The 22,098-nt window shown below is 40.8% G+C and overlaps 1 protein-coding gene across 5 annotated transcripts in view; it reads right to left on the bottom strand.

The window, feature by feature from the left end:
* Positions 1–3,961: 3,961 nt before the first annotated feature.
* The window catches only part of Utrn (utrophin), a 519,634-nt gene continuing 501,497 nt past the window's right edge, over positions 3,962–22,098 (bottom strand). For all 5 annotated transcript variants that reach the window (XM_041680416.1, XM_041680414.1, XM_041680415.1 and 2 more), the window contains 5 exons: positions 21,700–21,940; positions 18,666–18,774; positions 17,160–17,252; positions 10,360–10,382; positions 3,962–5,933 (listed from right to left, as the gene is read on the bottom strand). In XM_041680416.1, the coding sequence (XP_041536350.1) occupies positions 5,925–5,933; positions 10,360–10,382; positions 17,160–17,252; positions 18,666–18,774; positions 21,700–21,940 (475 nt within the window). In that variant the 3' untranslated portion in view covers positions 3,962–5,924. The remainder of the gene's footprint in view (positions 5,934–10,359; positions 10,383–17,159; positions 17,253–18,665; positions 18,775–21,699; positions 21,941–22,098) is intronic.

Raw genomic sequence — 22,098 nt, 5'->3', positions numbered from 1 at the left:
CCTGATGGGATTCCTCAGCAACTCCTAATTTGGTGAAATTATTGGAGGTTACGAAATCTAGGTTTGATATATATCTATATGTATATTTTTATATCCATATATAAGTATATATGGATATACATATATGTATATACAAATAGAAATTTTCTTAACAAAGTTGGCCTTTCCAGACTTCCCCTAGATCAGAAGCTGAAAGACAGGCAAGTTTAATAACTATGGCTGCCCACAGCAGGACAGACCATTAGAAATCCAAAACCATCACTATTACAGCATGTCTTGAAAAGCTAACTCCTGCTGCCATAGAGACGACATTCAGTGACCTTTCACAAGAGCCAGGTTTAATGCCTGAACTTGCATGGAAATAGAACTCAGGAACAAAGGGGCTATGTTTGGAGGGTGTCTGGTCTCCCAGCTCGTAGCCACCAGACAAACTACATCTCCTTGTCTGGTTCCATTATTGTCATATTCCTGATGAGCGGCACAAAGAAGAAGAAAAAGTGTTTCACACTGGCTCGACAACATCTCATAGGTTATTTTTTTTCTCTCTGTCCCCCCAAAAAACACTCACTAGCCTTTCTGTCTGGACAGAAACTTGGTAAACTTAGCCTACTTTTTACTTAAATCTCTGACATCACCTAGGATAGATTTGGGAAAATCAGCTTTTTTTTTTTTTTTTTTTTTTTTTTTCCTGGACAAAGAAAGCATTAGATGACATTAGATCTGGGAACTATACTATCAAGGGGGCATTCGTAATCACTTTCTTCTCTTCTTAATATTCTCTATTTCCCACTTAAAAAAGGAAATCCCAGGGAGCTGGAGGCATCGCACACATTTATATTATATACTGTGATACACTAGCCAGCGAGCTCAGTAAGGTCACAAACGCTATAGAAACCCTGGCCAGAGAGACTCATCAAATTGAATGAACAGTGTGTTTCAGAACAGAGCTGCTTCAGATTTTAAAAAGTGGACATTTCGGGGAAAATGAAAGTGAGAGCTGTGTCCAGGGAACAATGTTTGGTGTTATTTCTCTAGGCCATTTTGGTTGTGTATATTGATACTAACAAGACCTAGGCTTCAGAGCAGTCATAAGGTGAGAGGCTTTGGTTTCCAGCCCCATCTCTTGCTCTGACTCCACAGATGTCTCCCCCAGCTTATGTGGGTGGTCCCTGCATGAGGCTTTGCACTCCACACCCTGTCCTTTTGTTTCACTTTAATGGTTGCATAAATTGAATCTGAGAACCCAGGGCGTTACATGCCATATGCAGCCCCCTGACCCAACTCCTGACCCAGCAAATGACCTTCCAGCAAATGAATGAAAGAAGTTAACACTTAGGGCCATTTAAATGACTCCTCCTACCCCAAACTATGACATCAAAAAATTGTGATGATAGTGTAGCTTGATCCTGTCCCCAACGTTAGTGATGAAGAGACTATTGGCTCTATTGGCTGGGGCTGCAGGAAGCTAGAGAACCCACATCATCTACACCTACACACAGTGTAATGGCTTCACAGGCTGCTCTCTTTACCAAATTACCGGCACTATTCTTCTGTCTTTATCATCATGACTCCATTCAAAGTTTATTTCAAGATTGGGGTTATAACTCATTTGATAAGAGCGCTTATCAAACATGCAGAAAGTCCTGTGTTCAATCATCAGCAGTGACTAAAATCAGGGGTAGATGCAGGAGGATTAAAAAGTTCAAAGTTCCCAGTGGTGGTGGCACAGAGACCTCTGTCTACAACACGTCTTTAATTTCAGCACTTGGGAGGTAGAGGTAGGTGGATCTCAATGAGTTCAAGGCCAGCCTGATCTACAGAGTGAATTTCAGGACAGCCAGTTCTGTTATACAAAGAAACCTGTCCTAACCAAATATAAATAAATAAATAAGTAAATAAATAAATAGAAACAAGTTCAGGGTTAAGGCCTGCATGATGGCTTAGTGGATAGAGCGCTTATGGCCGTTTGTTCCTGGGAACCATGCAGTGAGTGCACAGGTTGAGAATCACAGCTTTAGGGCAAGTTACTGTCCCCTAGATTTCTCATGGCTTTTAAAATGCTGATGGGCACTGTGAGCACTAGTGCAATAGAGCGCATCAAAATTAGTTACCTGAGAAACATTTTTTATTAGTTTTTATTAGGGGGAGGGGGAGGGAAATGGGAAGCGGTTGTGGGGACGAGGCAGAAATCCTTAATAAATAAATAAATTTAAAAAATAAAAAAAAATAAAAAAAATAAAAAGAACAATGTAGAAATGAATCAGACAAACATGGCAAGGCGTTATTTCCTTTGGCTTCGATTCCACTGAGGTGATGGGTTAAGATGCCTGAGGAAGAATACTTTAGTATCCCAGCCCCGAGTCCTCTGCTTTGCCCACCCCGGACTTGCATGACAAACAAGATGGCCCAACTCATCGTGTGCTACAAAGCTGCAACTCTCTGCCATTTACCCCAGTGAGTAGTTATCTCTTCTTCCCCAGCCTTGTGATTTCTTTGCCGAAACCCTCCACATACCTGCCTTGGTATGAGACCAGGTTAGCTTGCTAGTGGATGAAAGAATGCAGCTGAGTTTCTGCAGGCTTCCTGTGTGGGCCTGACCACACATCCCCTGAGCGGAACCAGTATTTGCTAGTGACATTTGATGCCTGCCAGTTTACCCACATCATGGGACAATGGCTATCACAGGTAATGAATACACGGAGAGTGTGAACTCGGCCCTGGCAGCAAGGCCATTCAGCTAACAGGAGTTTGGGTTTAATCAAGTTAATCAGGTTTTGCATTAAGCACGCAGATGTCAATAGTGGGGATGGTATTATGTGTATCTTCACTAAGTTTTACACTAACGACATGGGAACGGTATCTGAAGAGCCACTCTGCTCCAAGAGTAAACAGATCCCAAGAGCAACTGTGTCATTTAAATTATAGTGAGAACTTCAAGGGCATATAATAAGGTGAAGGCTAAATACAGAAACAAAGCTTGGCTAGTTGTCACTTCCCTTTTCAGTGACCAATCAGTGGCTGGAAACCAGCGGTTTCCTTAGAAATTATTAACGTGAGTGACACTTCATGGATAAGATGTTTAAAACGTTGGTGCATTGGATGCTCCTGTTCTCTTTTTAAATCATACATTATAGGGGAATTTTTCTAATTCTTGCAGAGTTGTTAAGTAAAACAATTCTCGATATCCTTTTGTACTGGAGAGCTCCAGAAGCAAATTATATCTGATACCAGACTAGTTAAAACCAACAGTACCAATAAATAGATGATTTTAGAGTCTCTGGTGGGTTAAATGAGAATAGCCCCCATAGGGTCATATCTTGAGTGTCTGCTTCTCAGTTGGTATAACTGTTTGGGAAGGATTTGAAGGTGTGTCATTGGGGATGGACTTTGAGATTTCAAAAGCCCATGCCATTCCAGTTCTCTCTCTCTCTCTCTCTCCTGCCGATCAGATATAAACTTTCATTTTCTTCTCTACTACCATGCCCGCCTGCCAGCTGATGTACTCTCCACCATGACGATCATGGATTGTGACCCTCTAGAACCATGGATCCCTGAATTAAGTGCTTTCTGTTAATGCCTTGGTTAATGGTGTTGCTTTACAGCAATAGAAAACAAACTGAGGCAAAGTCTCGTGATAAAAGTGGATTTGAAAGAGTAACCAACCAGTAGCACCAAGTTATAAAAATGAAGGCCCAATAGGCTTCATGGATATACTTGTAACATTCATTTTCCTTAGCAACAAGGTTTCCATTTGCACAGGAAATTGAGAAATAGATAAATATATGTATGTGCAAGAAGAGGTGGGGGAGGGAGAAAGAGTAAAATGTGACTGGATTAGTGTATATGAGACAGTTTCAGAAAATATGTGGATTTATTGGCCTCTCTACAGTTCGCTTTCCTCATATACATTTAGAGTTCAGATGACATCAACAAACACAGCCAAACAGCAAAGCCATTTTGTGTTAAAATTACTTTTATTCAGGATGAAAAATACAATATGTAACCATATTAGATGACAGTCTGTGATTAGTTCTTTACCACATACTTCAAAAGAACAATACACTTATTTCTCACTGTGGTTACTGCGATATAGTTCCTCTTAATATTCAGAAGGTTACAATGTAGTGTTTTGTGTAGCTTTTTCTGTAATAGCAGATAGAGTTTATTTTGCATACAAATACAGGCAGGAGAAAAAAAAAGAATACATGACTTCTCAAAGGAAGAACAAGGAAGACACCAAATCTACAACCTGGGGTTCTGAGATCAGGGAGTTGTTTGTTGGGGTTGTTTAGGTGCTTTCTTGGGTATGAAATGGCCTGATGAAAGCCTAGGCTTTGCACACTGTGGCGTATAAAGCTATGTCCAACACAATGGAGGAAGGTGGTTCTGAGGTAGAAAGGTGATCATGGCTCTCCTCTATTATAAAACAATTTTCTTCTTCTCAAAATATCTATGCTGCAAATAGACACCCTTTGCCCCCAACCCACCCAACCAACCCTAAAAGAATAGCAATGTCCAACTTTCAGCCTCCTGCTAGCCAGATCCCAGCAAAAGAGAACCCAAAGTTAGCATGTCCCGACGTTTCAAAAGCACGTATGTTTGAATCAAAACATATTTCCTTTGATTTTATTTTTGGTATTCTCTACAGTTGGTAATTAATTAAATGCTAAATTAAAAAAAGAGAAAAAAAACAACCAAATATCTAGCTGAATGCACTCAGAAGTCGAGGCAGGGGACCAATCATCTAAGCATTAATTTCATTCTGGAGAAGCAATATAGGCTTGTGATTGACATTCTTCCCAGATGTGCTGCTGGTCACGTGATGGGTCATGAGACATCTGTCCATTTGTCCCGAAGGTTCCCATGAGACAGGCACTAAGTATGCATTCATAAAGGAAACCACTAGGGCTTTCAAAACTTACAAAGGACTTGAAAATACAAAAGCAATGATAAAAGTCTATTTGGGAACTAAAGACCATGATGTGATCTCCTCTCACAATGGGAAAAGTCTGTTGTGTACCTTACGATGGAAACCGAGGCTGAAGGTACTAGGAGATGCTGTGCTAACTTTTGTTTCTGAGTCAAAATGAAATATGCTTAAATGGCAACCTTTGGTAAAATGATTTTTGAGACTATTACAATGCAGTCTTCTTTAGCCTAGAGATTGCACGATGAAATAAATAAAGACGTCAAGATCTACTTACAAGAAAGGAATAAAAAGCAGGAGGTAAAATACCCAGCAGCCTTGCCAATTAGTTCACAGGATGTTTACTGGAGTCATCCAATGGTTACTGAAGGGCTAAGTGGATGATGTCAACTAAAGTTAAATAGCATATCCAGAATTGCTGCTTACTTCACATATTTGATTCAAATATATGAACTTAAGAATTTGGCCAAACCCTAGAAACAAATACACAAAGTCTATTTGGTCATGGCTGATGAATTATAAATAACTGAAATATAATGGGAAAATAGTCATATAATAAATGAAGTTATTGTACAAGGTTAATTAACATGAACAGCAGAAGGAATGTAATAACGTAGAGTGGTCTAATTCTTATGCATTTTTCTCTTATTAAAAAGGCAGTTTCATATTAGAAAGCCCCCACCCACTTTCCCACGGCTGTATATACTATACAAATCAGTGACAAATGCATTACCACCTCCAAATAACTTCCGTGTTCATTAATTTACAGTTGCATAGAAAGGGGAGAAGAAAACAATAATATACGTTACTACAGAAACAAAATACCCTTTTCTCTTTGGATAGTCAGTGTTTTATTCCCTCAGTAGAACACACAGTCAACGCCAACAGCACGTGTCGTGGAGCCACGGAGCTTCAGGTCGAATGGGACTTGGAATTGGCATTTGCGGAAGAGGGCAATACTGAAGGTCAGGAAATGTTGGTTGGCTAGATGAATGCTTCACATTGCCTGTGGCAAGGGAAAACACCAAGGTCAGAACATTTGCAAAAGGCTGTCTGGGTAATGAAGACTTGACAGTTCTTCAAGGGAAAAAGAGGGCTTCTTTCAGATCTAACCAAACTTCATAGGGCTGCGTTTAAAGGGGAACCCTACTGCCCTTAGGACTTTTGCTCCCTAGGATGAGGACCTTTCACCCTGAAGTGACATGGTCAGCTTTTCATTAGAGTGCTCAATGCCAACAGAAAGGAGGCGGGGCATCCAGATGTCTTATTTTTTTTCTTGCCCAGGCTAGAAAACAAGGCGGGTAAAAATTGAGAGATCTTGGCTTCTTCTTGGGGAAGATAGCAGTGATGTGTGTGTCAGACCAACTAAGACTATACCTCAGTCCTCCTGAGGAACTAGGAAAGGCACTTTGATAAAGCCAGTATCTCTGTCCTAGAGAGAAGACTGGAATTATAATCCAAGACAGGCACAGGTATCCAGTAAACAGAAAATGCTCCTCAATCCAGGTCACACTAAGGAAGTGACACTAGAGTTTCCATGGGGAAGGCAAGCAACTGCTCTTTTCAACGTGTTGAAATTAGACATCTTTGAACAAATTACTCCACATGAAATAGCCTAAAGGAAGCCATGCCTCATGGAATCAGGCAGGCTCTTCTGGGACTCCCAGCAAAGAACCCCTGCCTATCTATCCTTGCTTCTCATTCTGTGGGAGACCTTGATGTAAAATTGATTCCCTGGAATTGGAGGGAATTCATAAACTAATTCCTGGCAAAGGTCCCCAAGGGGCTCTTTTACTCCCAGGTCTTCTGGAAGTCAGTTGAGTCTTGTTTCAAGCCTTTTCTCCAACAAACTTGCTTCTGTATTAGACATTTTGTTGTTCTGAAGGAAGAAAAATTCAGCCAATGTTAATGGCAGTCTCACTGGGTTCTAGGTTACTAGATATTGAGGTGAGCCCTTCCTGGTGAAATGGGTGTGAAAGCTATCTCAGGCATAGGCTCTCATTCCTTTCTCATGTGGTGGTCATTTCAACCCTAGCCAATTCAAAGTACTTTAAGAACACAGGAATAGAGAGAAGTTCCATGTGGCAAGGGAATATGCTATTTATTCATATTGATAACTAAAGCTTTAGTGTTAATTTATTGCTGAAAAATGGATTGAAAATACTTTCAAGTATTCTTTTATTCAGGATTTGGAAGCATATAGTAAGGAGGTGTGTAACAGTTTTCTTTTTAGGCAGCAGAATTCTAAAAAGTGGAATTTAATTCTAAAAGCTGCTGTGGGACAATGGTTTGTAGCCTGTCAATGTATTTTAATAAAATGTTGATTGGCCAGGAGGGACAACCAAGCAGGAAGTCGCCTGGAAAACTGCATTCCAACCTTTGTTTAGAATGCTGGTTACAAGTTGTTATAATAGTCAGGAGAAAAGCTAAACAAAAAGATATTAGATTCAGAGTTATTGTTCTTTTTTTTAAAAAAAAAACAGGGGGGAGAGTGTTGTGGGACAATGGTTTGTAGCCTGTCAATTGTATTTTAATAAAATGCTGATTGGTCAGTAGACAGGCAGGAAGTATAGTCGGGACAACCAGGCAGGAAATAGAGGCAGGGCAACAAGAACAGGAGAATTCTGGGAAGAGAAAACTTGGTCTGCAGTCCTCACCCTGCCACAGAAGCAAGACGTGACTGCCCCACTGAATAAGGTACCAAGCCACGTGGTTAACATGGACAAGCATAATAGGCTAATATAAGTTATAAGAGTTAATAAGAAGCCTGAGCTAATGGACCAATCAGTTTATAACTAATGTAGACCTCTGTGTGATTTCTTTGGGACTTAACAACTGCGGGCACCGGGCAGGACAGAACTCAGTCAACAAAAAGCAATCTAAACATAGAATTCTACAAATAAACATATAGGACAGCATCCAGGTGACAATAGACACCTTTGATGACTTTCCTCTTGACCCAGGGTATGGAAAATTCCACAAGGAAAAGGACATAAAGTAGAGGATTGCTGTGGGACAATGGTTTTCAGCTGTAAAGATTTGTTTCTTGTATTTGTTTAATAAAATGCTGATTGGCCAGTAGCCAGACAGGAAGTAGAGGAGGGGCAATGAGAACAGGAGAATTCTGGGAAGAGGAAAGGTAAGTCTGTACTCATCATCCAGACACAGAGGAAGCAAGATGTGACTGCCTTACTGAAAAAAGGTATAAAGCCACATGGCTAACACCGACAAGAATTATGGGCTAATATAAGTTATAAGAGTTAATAAAAAGCCTGAGCTAATAGGCCAATCAGTTTATAATTAATACAGGCCTCTGTGTGCTTATTTGGGACTAAACAGATGTGGGACCTAGTGGGACAGAAACCTTGGTCAACAGAGGATAGAAGGCAGAGAAGAAAGAGACCTCCGGAAGGAGTCCTATGTTTCCTGTACCTACCAGGGAACAATAAAGATCTTATTCTACACAATTTCTTCAAATCTAATACCAAAGCAGAAGGTCTCCAAGTTCACTCTCTGCTTCAAGTCCTGTGCCTTGTGCCATAATAGGTCTGAGGACTGAAAAGATTCTCTCACACTTCGTGACCTCCATCTCTATAGTCATGACCCCACCATGGAGCCATCAGAACTGAACCCCAGGACTTTCTCTCAGTTCTACTATGTAGATTCCCCTGATTTCTGTTTCCCCTTCCATGCCCTCTATTCTGTACCACATAGAGAGCTGTACACTCCTAGATGTGTCTCCATGTTCTGCCCCCACTAGTTCAATCTATCCTTCTGTGCTCTCTGGGTTACATGGTCCATCACCAAAAAAGTCCACAGCCTCTACTCATCCCAGAACATGTCTTTCCTTAATGACTTGAATCAGCATCCAGCTCTTCTAAAAGATACAGCATCTGGATAGCCTGTAAGATCCCTGTAACTCTTTCCTCCATGCTGGTCCACACCACCCTTGGCCTCTCACCAGGCCTTATAGAGGTATTCAGAATTAATGTCATTCTCTTCTCCCTAAAATGCTTATTTGAATTTCATCTCATCAGACCACAGCAATCCATTTTGCAGTCATCTGCTGGCCCCTTAATCCATGCTCATTCATTTCTCAGGGAGCAAATATCTCAGTATCACCCAATTTGAGGCTGTTTGTAAAGCTTAAGGGTTTCAACACCCAAGAGCATGATTAGGCCAATACTCAGGCTTCTCTCTCAGGGATCCCACCCTCTACCATTTTTAGTCATTCACACAGATGTCCAGATCCAGCCATTACCTTTACTTATGGCCTCTCTACCATCACACCCTCTCTAACTGTATCTAACTTCACCTTACTTCTGCTAGGATGGTAACGTCACCCATCTTCTGACAGCATAAGATGTAGATCATTGCCACTCTTCTCCCATCTTTGCCCAGACCATGACCTCACTTCCCTCACAATTAAACTCAAGACTCTGCTTCAATCCTTACAATCAATTCTTTGCCGTTTCTCTTAAACAACTGTACTCAGTGGCTTAACACATTCAATTTTTCCATTACAGGTTAGGGCAAAACTAGCCACCTCTGCTGATTTTGCTTATGAACATCATTGTGGCTAGAGGTCAACATGACCATAGGGATGGCTGGCACACAAAGAGGTGTTCCTTAACAGCCATCTTAGTCATGCTCTGTTTCTGGGTGTGTCTGCTCCTCTGCAGGTGAGCACACCCTCCCATCTCTCCTTACACCTCAAACTCACCATCTGCTGTCTCACTTCCCTTTAAAGTCCTTGCTTCCAATTTACCAGGACAGCAGAGGGCATCAGAGGAAGATGCCTACTGCGTCACAAGTTGGCTTCACAGGTACTTGTCTTCTAGCCTAGACCCCAGCTCTGCTTGCCAGTAAGATGAGACAATGCTCATTGTTTTGAAAAGACTAATAAATTTAAGGAAGAAGATATGCTGTGCCGCTGTGGTATATTGTAACTAACAGTTCCTCCTAAGAAACAAAACTGATAGCTAGTAGTCTCCGGCTTCTAGAAGAGCTCAATATATATTTTAAAATAATAATTAAAAAACTGCAACTTCCCCTTCATTGGAGCACTGATCTCTGTATTATCCTTGGGGGACCAGACACATTTTAAAGTCAGTGTTCTGTGACAGGGACCCTAAGTAGACATGTTAGATGAAAGGTCAGTCAGATCTACACAGAGTGACTTTATATAGTAGGTAGCATGGAATGAGAGCAGAGAGCCAGCATGGGTACTTTGGGTATCTGGCAGAATGTGACTGTGGAATCCCATTTCTTTGCCCAACATCTTCTGTTATATAGAATCAAGTAACACTTAAACACCAAGTGGATTCACTCATATATATGGAGAATGAAGAAGGACTAAATCAACAGTGGTGAATGTGCTTACTCTAGGTCGGAATCAAGACAGTAGAGTCAATTGGGCCATTAGCACTTACCTGAGGCCTGCTGGGGACATTGGCTGAAAGAGAAAATAGAAGAAATCAATTAAGGGCTTTGCTGTTGCTTTGTGGCCTCCCTTCTCATGCATGCAAATTTGTAGAAAGTTCTTCAGAATGAGAGAACAGTTCTGTCCCCACAGGGATGCTAACAAGAAATAGGGGCCAGCCTCCTCCACCCGCTGGCTAAATGCTCTAAGCCAGGCTAGTTTCCCCAGTAAGTGTCTCATATTCCATGGGATTTAAAATACAAACATTCTACAAAACATTATACAAAATATATGCTAGCACTTTAAAAACATATGTATTGAAACATTCAGAAAGCTCTTAGTTTTATAAAAAAAAATCTCAAAACTCTGCCAATTATTTTTTGGATTGTGTATAATAAATACCGAGGATATCTATAGATTGCATCGACTCAATTCTGACCAAAAGGGTCCTTAGAGGCAAATAGTATTTTCTGCTCACTCTTGTCGGGAAGATGTGGGAAGACATTGGTTACATGTTTGCATCAATGAAAAAGGGGCTGGTCATTCTTCAGCAGTCCTCTGGACTGAGATCAATAAGATTTCCTTACATGGGTTCAGTTAAGAGCACAGAAGTTACACTAGGGTGCCCAACTATCCTTCAGTGTCTTCCTTGTGATGGAGCCCTCCCCAGAGAAACTGATGTCATGGGCTTAACAAGAGCTGGCACCATTGAGTATCTTCTAGCTCTGTGCATTGCCAGTCTTATTTTTCACTAAGATCACCCTCAGGTCTCTTGTTCTTGTGGTCTCCATTTAAAAAATTCAGATAAGATTACACAGAGTGCAGTCTAGAAGACAGAGCTGATTACAGAGCAGTTCAGCGACCCTCTGAAGGAGAACAGTAATGGCCAAAAGACCACTGTCTGCATTTACATTTTAGGCAGGCTTCCAGTGGTGCTCACCCTTCCTAATGCTGTGAGCCTTTAATAAAGTTCCCTATGTTGCGGTGACCCTCAACCATAGAATTACATTCATTGCCACTTCATAACCAGAATTTTGCTACTATTATGAATGGTAATAAATATCTAATATGTATGACATATGATATGTGACCCCCAAAGGGGTCTCAACCCACAGGTTGAAAACTGCAGCTTTATGCTATTTTAAGAGATCCCAGGGCTGTAGAGATGCTTGGCTTAGCTGTTCAAGAGTACTGACTGCTAGTACCCATACTACAACACACAGTAGGCTATGTCTGCAGTTTGGAGGATCTAACTCCTTTAGCTTCCATTGGCACTGCATTGATGTGGGAGTGTTATCTATCTGTTGTTTTTATTGGTTAATTAATAAAGAAACTGCTTGGCCTTTGATAGGCCAGCCCTTAGGTGGGTGGAGTAGACAGAACAGAATTCTGAGAGAAAGAAAGCTGAGTCAGGCAGTCACCATGATTCTCCTCTCTGAGGCAGATGCAGGTTAAGAATCTCCCTGGTAAGCCACCAGCTCGTGGTGCTACACAGATTATTAGAAATGGGTTAATCAAGATGTGAGAATTAGCCAATAAGAAGCTAGAACTAACAGGCCAAGCAGTGTTCAAAAGAATACAGTTTCCGTGTAATTATTTCCGGTAAAGCTAGCTGGTGGCCGGGAGCTTAGCGGTGGTAAGCGGCCCGCTGCTCCTCACTATACTGCATATACATAATACAGACATACAAGCAAGCAAAACACCCATGCATGTAAAATAAGAACAACAAATCTTTTTAAAAAAATTTAAAAGATTTTAAAAAGATTAAAAAGATCTTGGACTTAGTAGCTCTTCCTGAGAAAATCTAGATGGCTGTCCCCTACAAAAAGATGCCCACACAGTAACCTTAGAAGGTTTAGGAGTCCTACATCCTTCTGGGCAGGATATTTACTTCCTTCCAATGCCAGAGACATGACTCAGGACCCATATTTTTTCTGAGCAGTAACTAAAGTCTCACTGCTTACAGGCCATTGACTGTACCCTCTATGTTTGCTAATATCTGATACTTTCACTGCAGAATCATATTCAACCTAGGGAAAAAGAAAGGAGATTTGCTTTCTAATAATGACAATATTTATTTTTGGCCAAATGGGGAGTGTCTCTAATCACACAGCATATTTTCAATCTCTCATTTTCCTGTTTTGTTTTGATTTTGCTTTTAAGGAAGAATTGACTATAGGACTTTAATGATCTAGATAATATTACAGAAATGTTCTCTGTGCCTTTTCCTATTTTCTCACTGTAGGACTTGGAAGGTGGGCATTATTAATTAATGCACATTATGCTAAAACAATTATAATCTACTTTTTACATGGGAAAGTGAGAGGGGCACCTCTCTGATGTAGGGTTCCCCTCTGTATGCTGTGAATATGTTTTATTACCATTGGTTATTAAAGAAACAGCTTTGGGCTTACAGCAGGGCACAATATAGCCAGGTGGGAAATCTGATATATAGAGAGAGTGTAGGCAGAGTCAGGGAGATACCATGTAGCCGCCGAACGAGACAGACGCCCCAGAACCTTGCCAGTAAACCAGGAGCCTCGTGGTAATACACAGAATAATAAAAATGGGTTAATTTCTGATGTAAGAGCTAGCTAGAAATACGCTTAAGCTATTGGCTAAACAGTATTGTAATTGATACAGTATCTGTGTGATTATTTCAGGTCGGGTAGCCAGAATGAGCAAGAGGAGGGAAAATGAAAAATGTGAGCCCTAGTATTTGGGAGAAGAACCAGGATAAAACAAGCCCAGCCCTATGCGGTATATCCCATCCTAAAGTTATATCCCATCCTAAAGTTATATCCCATCCTAAAGTTATATCCCATCCTAAAGGTATATCCCATCCTAAAGTTATATCCCATCCTAAAGGTATATCCCGTCCTAAAGTTATATCCTGTCCTAAAGTTATATCCCATCCTAAAGTTATATCCCATCCTAAAGGTATATCCCATCCTAAAGGTATATCCCATCCTAAAGTTATATCCCGTCCTAAAGGTATATCCCATCCTGTAAGGTATATCTCATCCTATAAGGTATATCCCATCCTAAAGGTATAACCCATCCTAAAGGTATATCCCATCCTATAAGGTATATCCCATCCTATAATGTATATCCCATCCTATAACGTATATCCCATCCTATAAGGTATATCCCATCCTATAAAAGGTATATCCCACCCTAAAGTTATATCCCATCCTAAAGGTATAACCCATCCTATAAGGTATATCCCATCCTATAAGGTATATCCCATCCTAAAGTTATATCCCATCCTAAAGGTATATCCCATCCTATAAGGTATATCTCATCCTATAAGGTATATCCCATCCTAAAGGTATAACCCATCCTAAAGGTATATCCCATCCTATAAGGTATATCCCATCCTATAATGTATATCCCATCCTATAACGTATATCCCATCCTATAAAGTATATCCCATCCTATAAAAGGTATATCCCACCCTAAAGTTATATCCCATCCTAAAGGTATAACCCATCCTATAAGGTATATCCCATCCTATAGAGAGAGAAAAAAAGAGTGAACGTGAATAAGCTCGTGAGAGATTCCCCCAGAGTAGTCATTGAATTGTTAAGAAGGACATGTTACATACATATTCTATCTGAAAGATAGCAATGTTTATTTTCTAAATAATTAATATATATTAGTCAAACCCTTGACAAAAACTAATCCATTTTGTCTTTCTTTTTTCAAACAAATAAAAGCTATAGGCGATCTCCTTATAAGATCCCCTTAATAAAAGAAAATTAGGAAACCAGTGAAGTTTTATAAGTTTTGAGTTTCTGATGTATGCCATTCAAACTTGACACATGTAGGCAGGACACAATGGAAATATGCCTATTAGAAGAATAATTCTAAACGCATTGGTTCCAGCAGCAAGAAGTTACTCAACTTACTACAAATATTTCATACTTTTAAACAACATAAGAAAACTATACTGTGCTTACAAAGAAATGGTTAAAGTCTTTAGTAGAATTTTTACTACATGACTGGCTAATTGTCAGCACAAATTAAATCCCATTCATTAATTTGGGATGAGATGGCGATGCCTGCCTCTTTGCCCTGAGATGCAATGTCATTTTAAAAGACCAGAAGTCAAAGATGCCATCAGAGCCAACTGCGATATTAATTTAAAATGTAAGAATTTTAAAGTCTTTCAACAACACCATGTAGACATGGTTTTTAAAAATATGCTAAAGCAAGCAATCCATGCAATTAGGATTTATGAATACAGACTCTCATTTCAATTCCGAAATTGCCATGAGTGGAAATTCATTTGTAGCCATGCAAATTTTCTAATCCACAAAGGATCAAGAGTCAAGATTAACATGCAAATCAATTCATCCATCACACACTGGCTACAAGCAATTTGAAAGTTCTCCTTAGTTACAGAAACTCGGGAGATCATTTTGGCATTGAGAGGGTGCCAATCCTATTTATTTAGATAAACTTCCAAAGGTGGTCAGCAAGCTTTGGGAGCTGCAAAGCCTTAATAAAATATTTGCTAACTGAGCAATTTAAAAGGAACATTAAAGCTAATGAATCCTGCAAAACCTTGCTAAGTGCTATCTGGGAAATTTTCAAGCAATAAACCTCTCCAGCTAGAAACATGACCATCCCAGTACACCACTGACTATGTCAGTCTGGAAGCATGTATTATGCACCAGGTCTATACCATGCATTAATTGATTCTGTACCAATTTGTTAATAAATTTAGGTAAAATTCTGAAATATGCATTAATTTTATAAATGAGACAATAAAGCCCCTTTTCAGAAATGGAAAGAATTCTCTACCTTGGAGATTTTTATGTCATCCAAAAAATATGAATATAAGCAATAAAAATGAACAAACAATGCCATTTTGAGGTGTAAAAAAAGAGCATGGAAATTCTACAGGATTCTAAAATATACCATGTACCATTTCTTATGTAAGAGGTACTTGAATTTTTCATAATAACATGCATGTCTAAGAGTGCTCATCCACAGAGAATTTCAATATCATAAAGACTGTTGGATGTACAAACTTAAGGAGAATACCAACAGCTTCCTCTTAAATTACCTGCAAACCTCTATAAATTACCCTGTGAGCATTGCGGGTGATGTCACAGGTAGATGATGTCATAAATAAAGAGGTCCCAAGGCAGGGGAAGGGTTTCTCCTCTGCAGTGTGGTCTCCATAGAGACTAAACCTCATCTCAGGAACCAATCATCATGAACAGTTCATCTTATCTCCAACCAATGGGAATTATATATTTTCATCAAAGGTCAGGGCATGAGGCAGCGACATTTATGTCTGAAAATTCAGTGTTAGTTTATAGTTATATTTTTTATTTTTTCATTATATTCTGTTTTAAGCAAGGCAGAGATGAACAGTTTTAAAATTAAATATATCAGAATATGCTTTGGGAAAGATTTAGAAATGCTTTAGAAAAAGAAACTTGAAAAATAAAAATCCTGAACTTGTGGTCCAACATTTTCAATACAGAAATTACACATTTTGTATTTACTACAAAGCATAGATTTAAGCACATTTCACGCTCTGACTTCGCTGTCAGCAGTTTTTTAAATTGAAAGGTTCCAGTATGACATTTAAATAAAAACTTCTGAATAGAATTCAGTTTACAGAAGTTGTTATTCAAGGGAGGAATGTATTTAGGTGGAAGCAGAGCTAAAAATGAAGTTTTCAGAAATTTTAATTTTGAAACTCTAACTCATAAAAAAATGACAGGTTATTTTTTTCCAAGCCGTTGAATGATACATAAGTCAGAACAAAACCCTCTCAAATGGAATTCAACTGTGAACTACAATTAATAGCAGATTTAACATGTTCATCTATAGTACCAATAACTGATAAACTTTTCTCTCACTTAGGATGGAATTTTCTATGGCGCGGACAGAAAACAGTGAAAGGAAAGCCTGAGATTGCTACAGAAATCTTAGTTTCCTGACTGGCTAGCTTTCACACCCGCTTGAGAGGCTCACCCCTGAATCATAAGTGATACATTCATGATCTTTCAAAGTATGTGAAACCGTGACCTTAAAGTGGTGTGGCTATGGACTCAAGTAGACTGCTGCTGAGCTGAGAAACCACAGAGGTCTCTAAGGTGGGAGCCCCGCAGAGCCTGCAAAGGTGGCCAGGAGCCAGAAAGAAACTACTTAAAAAAAATTCAATCGATTAAAATCATTACGTAATTTCCCCTGGGATTTGGAGTGTTCTCGTTGGGTGACTTTCTGGCTCTTGGCTGGTCACATGGAGATTTCAGACTCACAATCTGTGACCCTGTGAATCGTTTGGCTTTTACACAATGATTATTTTATTCTCTGGGGCAGGGGAAAAATCTTCAAAAGGGGAAGGAAAGCCAGAAATAACTCCTTTCTGATCCTGACTATGAAGACATCTGACGATCTCCAGGAAGTTAGGGAGTTACCTTAGAAAGGTTACTTTCATGCTACCCAAAGTTCTTTGAAGTAACCCAAGTTTCTGACAGCCTGCATGGTAGGGAAGTTTGGTCCTAAAGACAGGCATTGTTCTACTGGATTTTATTTAGTCTCTTATGAGCCAGGTGGGAAAATCTCCAAGAGCAGAATCACGCTCTCACTGAACCTCAGGATCTGTCTGGCATCTCTGTGGGGCTTCATTTTCTCGTTCGTCAAGCACATAGGCCTGCATCACTTCAAAACAGCCCACAATCTTGCTCCTAACGCTGGCTTTTGTTATCAAACCAAAGAAGACAGAGGGTGGCTTGGGGAGAGAGAGAAAGACATTGCGGTGGTGGTACAGTCACTCCTACTCACCGCTGCAAGAGGGAAACGTGCTGTCGATCTGCTCCATCACCTCTGTGAGGTCCGTGCTGGTGTCATGAGGCGGGGCCAGCAGGTCCTCAGATGCTACGACACAGACAGGAAAAGCAGGGAGCTTGAAATTCATGCCCATCCTTCGACCAGGTGAAAATATTGCAACCCAGCCCTCAAAATATTAATGGGATAGGAATTCTCATTGAAAAGAACAAGTTCAGAGGGAAATAGGAGAAAACATCTGTATTCATCTGACGTGTGCACTATACACACATATACATACACAGTATGGAGAGGCATACAGGGGTCTGTACCCAGGCCTTTAAAAGAAGCTAGGGAAACACTCTATCATCGACGTATATTCTCAGCCCCAGCAACAGCCTTTTATATAGTTAAAAATGTATTCTATGTTTGTGAGGGTAAATGTATATGCCCAAGTATAAAATTGAAAAATAAATTAGCAGTGGATGTGATACCAACACACTAACTGAAGACCCGTTATTTTGCACATAACAATATTCTACCAATTTCTTTCTTCTTTCAATTTTATTTTGCAGCTTTCATCAGAGGCTGTTTTATCTTGATGTAAAAGAAATCTATGCTCTATAGCACTTTGATATGTATTTTATTCTAGGATTGAAACTACAATAGTGTTCTTAACACCACAACTGTCAGGGAGAGGTCCCCGTTGTGGCTGATAGTATTGGTGGTCCTTCTGCCTTAGATGGCAGGCAGAGCAATGTCCACCGAAACGGGGAAGGATAGGGGAAAGAGAACCATGTTTGATAACATTCTTCAGCAGCAGGTTTGGAAGGTGTTCAAATGTAAAATTTGTAAGGAAATAATATATTATAACTAATCATTCTCAGGGAGAGAGGAGATGGCTCACTGGGTAAAAGTGCCTGTTATATGGGCATGATGACGTGAGTTTGGATTCCAGACTACCTCAAAAGCTGGCTGTGATCATGTGTGCTTATAACCCTTAGTGATGTGGGGGTGGGGTGTGAGGTGAGCTGAGACGGAAAGATTGCCACGGCTTGCTGGTCACCCTAGCTCCATGTTTAGTGAGAGACTTTGTCTCAAAGAATAAAGTAGAGAGTGAGAGCTGGACACTGATGGCTTCTTCTGTCCCCAGGGAGCATCTTCACACATTTGTGTACCCACACTACCACACCACACACACACACACACACACACACACACACACACAAACACACACAATTCTCAAAGCAGAAAACACTAATTTCTTGCTTATTTCAAATGAAAAGAGCATTTTTCATCACTCACCAAAATTGGATCCACGCCTGCACATTTTATAAACAAGCACATTATAACTAAAGTGGTTTTGATATTATTAAAATGGCTCTACATTCAGTTCAGACTAAAAGAGAATAATGTTTTATGCTTAAAACAACCAGATGTAAGAATGCTAACAAACTAAAAACCAAAAAGAAGGCTACGTCCAAACCAGACTGTGTGCAGTGGCTTTGCTTCAGGGACACCCACCTGCCTGGTGGAACTGTGGGCCTGGGTCAGGGTCAAGGGAGTAGCTCAGTGCGGAATGCTGCGGTGAAGCCCACGGGGAGACACCGTTGATGCGGGAATCGGATTCAGGCTGAAATCACAGGGGAATAAGAAATATTTGCATAACCTAGAAGGAACAGAATTCCTCCCCCAGTTCCCATCACGGGCAGCTGAGCCTAAACAAGCGCTTGTCATTGGGTGATTTCAGAGGCATGGCAGGATCGACTGGGTCAGAGCTTGTGAACCGGTGCTCTTTCCTTCTTTTTCCTTTGAAGAACTGATTGGGTTAAGCTGCAAGATTTCTTGTTCCTGCTATTTTCATCTCTCAAATTCTGCATCATTTTTACGTCAACCTAGTGAACTTAGAAGGTCGGGTTTACCTTCCAAACACTAGCATCGGCATTCGAAAACGGCAGATGTACTAGCTTTCAAAACTGCTCCCTTCAGAGGTGACCTGGGGAGAGAATTTATCAGAGTGGTTTTGTACTCAGCAGCTTGAACCCAGAGTCCAACTGCGATGCTCAGAAGCGGTATAGTTCCAGGTAAACCACAGGACCTTCTGTGTCACGGATTTCGTGTGTCTAAACTGCTTCAGTGTTAACTTAGTGTGTGCTCCGAGTCAAGAGGAAGCTACGCTAAAAGCTTTAGCGGTCACAGCCTTGTCATAGAATGTTGTCAGCGGAGTGATGAATGAGTCTTTCTAAAGCCATTTTCACAGCCGACACAGGGCAAACCCTCCCTAACAGCTCCTGTGCATATTTTTGAACTGGTGACGGCTGGGCTGATAAGTACATGGTCACACAGAATCTAGCGTATGGGAATGCAGAAGTTACTTTTTTAATGCAGATTTTCCATTAAGTCTCCATTAGTTGAAGTCTGGTAGTTTCCCCTGTTTATATTGAGTTAAACTTCCCCTCTACTTCTGGCACTCATGCTAAATCGTTACAAAGAGAAAAGAGCTTCGGAGACCGGGACAGTCTGAGTCACTTGGATATCGGCTCTCTCCGAAAGCATTACTGGGTAATTCTGAAAGGATGTGAGCCATTAGGTTCTCGGTCTAATAGGATGGAGGGAGTGGCATGAGGTTAGAATGCGTCTAAAAGCTTTTCCTTTCCTCCCAAGAGCCTCAACACGCTGCAGTAAGCAAGGGCTGCAAGCGGAGCTTATGTGATGATTCCGGGTGGACACTAAGGTGGGCACATTAACATCTGATGTTCCAAGGCAGCAGCTCTCACCCTTCCCAATGCTGCGACCCTTTAATACAGTTCCTCATGCTGTGGTGACCCCAACAATAAAATTATTTTCACTGCTACTTCATAACTGTAATCTTACTACTGTTATAATTAGCAATGTAAATATTTGATATACAGGATATCTTAAATGGGAGCCCTGTGAAAGGATTGTTTGAATACCGCTCCCCCCGCCCCCCCTCAAAAGGAGTTCTGACCCACAGATTGAGAACCACTGCTCTAAGCGATCACACAAGGAAACTTATCTTTTTTTTTTTTTTTTGAGGCACTACTCAAGAACTTCAAATTCACTGTACAAGCAACATGTCCATCTCCCACCCCTCCACCCCCCGTGTGTGTGATATTTTATATTGAGGTTAGATTCAAACCGACAATCGGAAGACTTAACAGGAAGCCAAGTCTGGATTCACTTATGAAACCCCCTATTTTCTATTTTCTAAAGATATAGAATTTTCAGGCTTTTAAGCAAACGACTCCCACAGCCATGTCAAAGAAACTCTACAATGACAGGCAGAGAGAAAAGTAAATGACCAAAGGAAGAAGAGAGTTCTACCACTCACAATGTAGGTAATGCAAAAATTATAATGTTTTCAAGAATCCTGACAGAATAAAAAGACCCTGATGACAACTGTGTCAACAGGGCTTTCTCAAACATAAGCAAATCCCTGGAGAAAAGTTGTGTTTGTTTTGATGCACTACCTCTCCCCAGGATAAAAAGTAGCTCTTTTAAGATGGCACAGGATGCTACGCCACACAGGCTGGAGAAAAGGCAACCGTGACATGAATGTTTCTGCCAATCAGGAAACCCTTTGCAGGGACTGGGCCCTACAGGCATCTGCGGCAGAGCCTTCCTTGCGGTGGGTTCTGTGTGTTGACTCCCCTCCTCACATTAAGTAAGTCATGTGGGAGAAGACAGCAAAGCAAAGACACAGCACACCGCCAGGAGCAGGAAGGCAGAAGCCATACCCTACACTTCTCTCATAAACCAAAGAACAGTGGCTTTTCAAAATTGTAAGCTATTAGCCAGAGCTGAGCCTTAAAAGGAATGTATCAGCTTCTGATCAATATTAAGAAATAAAGGCAAGAGAAAAGGAAGAGGAGGGAGGGGAAGAAAAGGGCAGGGAGAAGAAGGGGAAAAAGCAGGGCAAGGGAAAGGAAGGAGAGAAAGAAAAATAGGGAACACACGGTAAGCGGTGCCATCTCAGCTAAAGGTGGGCATTATTTTGCGTTCACCATAAATGCAGTTTCCTCTGAACATAAATTGGGCTTCTTACTGTCAAGAAGGTTTGCAAGCCACTGCTATAGAACATTCCCCCAGTAGCAGAAAATAACAATGGTAAATTAACAGCCATCTGTTCCTCGGGTGATTTTTGAGGTATCGACTCACTCCTGGTTCACTGCAAGAAAGAGTTAGATTGAAGATTTTAGGTCACTTGCTGTCCCCAGTCTCCATGGAGGCTTTCCTTATGCAGCACAGGCTCATGCATACCACAGAATTTTTTTTAATTAAAATATTTCAAGCAGAGATTTCAGCACAAAAGAAGAATGAGAAATTCTACAGTCAGGTGGGAAAACACACGTTTTTGTTTCGGCAAAGATAACATTTGTACACACGAAGAGGGATTTCTAAGCTAGTAAACACTGAATTAACTGTGGCAGTGAAGAATTGAAGGCGGCTATCTTTATAGCTACCATGGCCAGTCACGGGCTCCTGGGACATGGACAGGTGCCATGCAGAGATCCCACACAGGACTGCACACCCCTACCTGCTCCAGCAGCTGTCTGAGGCGGTGCAGCTGCGACTCCAGCTGTTTATTGTGATCTTCCAAAATCTGCATCCTCGCCTCCAGCCTCCCTTTGTGCTGCCGAAGGAGCTTAGCTTCCGCTATAAGTTCTGAGTCCTCGGATGTATGATGAGGAGACACGATGGATTCTGGAGGCGAGCCCACAGGGAGGCCCCTTCTTAGGTGCTGCTCCTTCAGCTGCTCATACTCCATCTGCAGATTTCTAATATAGAAAAGAAACAAAACAGAACAGATTAGATTATTATTAGATCTGTCCTCTTCTCGCCCAAACTGTCTAGGAACTCCAAATTTAGCTTGTGCTACTACTTCGTCCCATGGAAAAACATTTACTAATAGGAAGAGTGAAAAGGAAGAAAATGG

Source organism: Microtus oregoni, unplaced genomic scaffold (assembly GCF_018167655.1).
Source record: "Microtus oregoni isolate MIOR12 unplaced genomic scaffold, Mior012 000033F_ref0000390, whole genome shotgun sequence".
NCBI lineage: Eukaryota > Metazoa > Chordata > Mammalia > Rodentia > Cricetidae > Microtus > Microtus oregoni.
The sequence above is the reverse complement of the archived record's forward strand: the minus strand, read 5'-3'. Positions and strand labels throughout refer to the sequence as shown.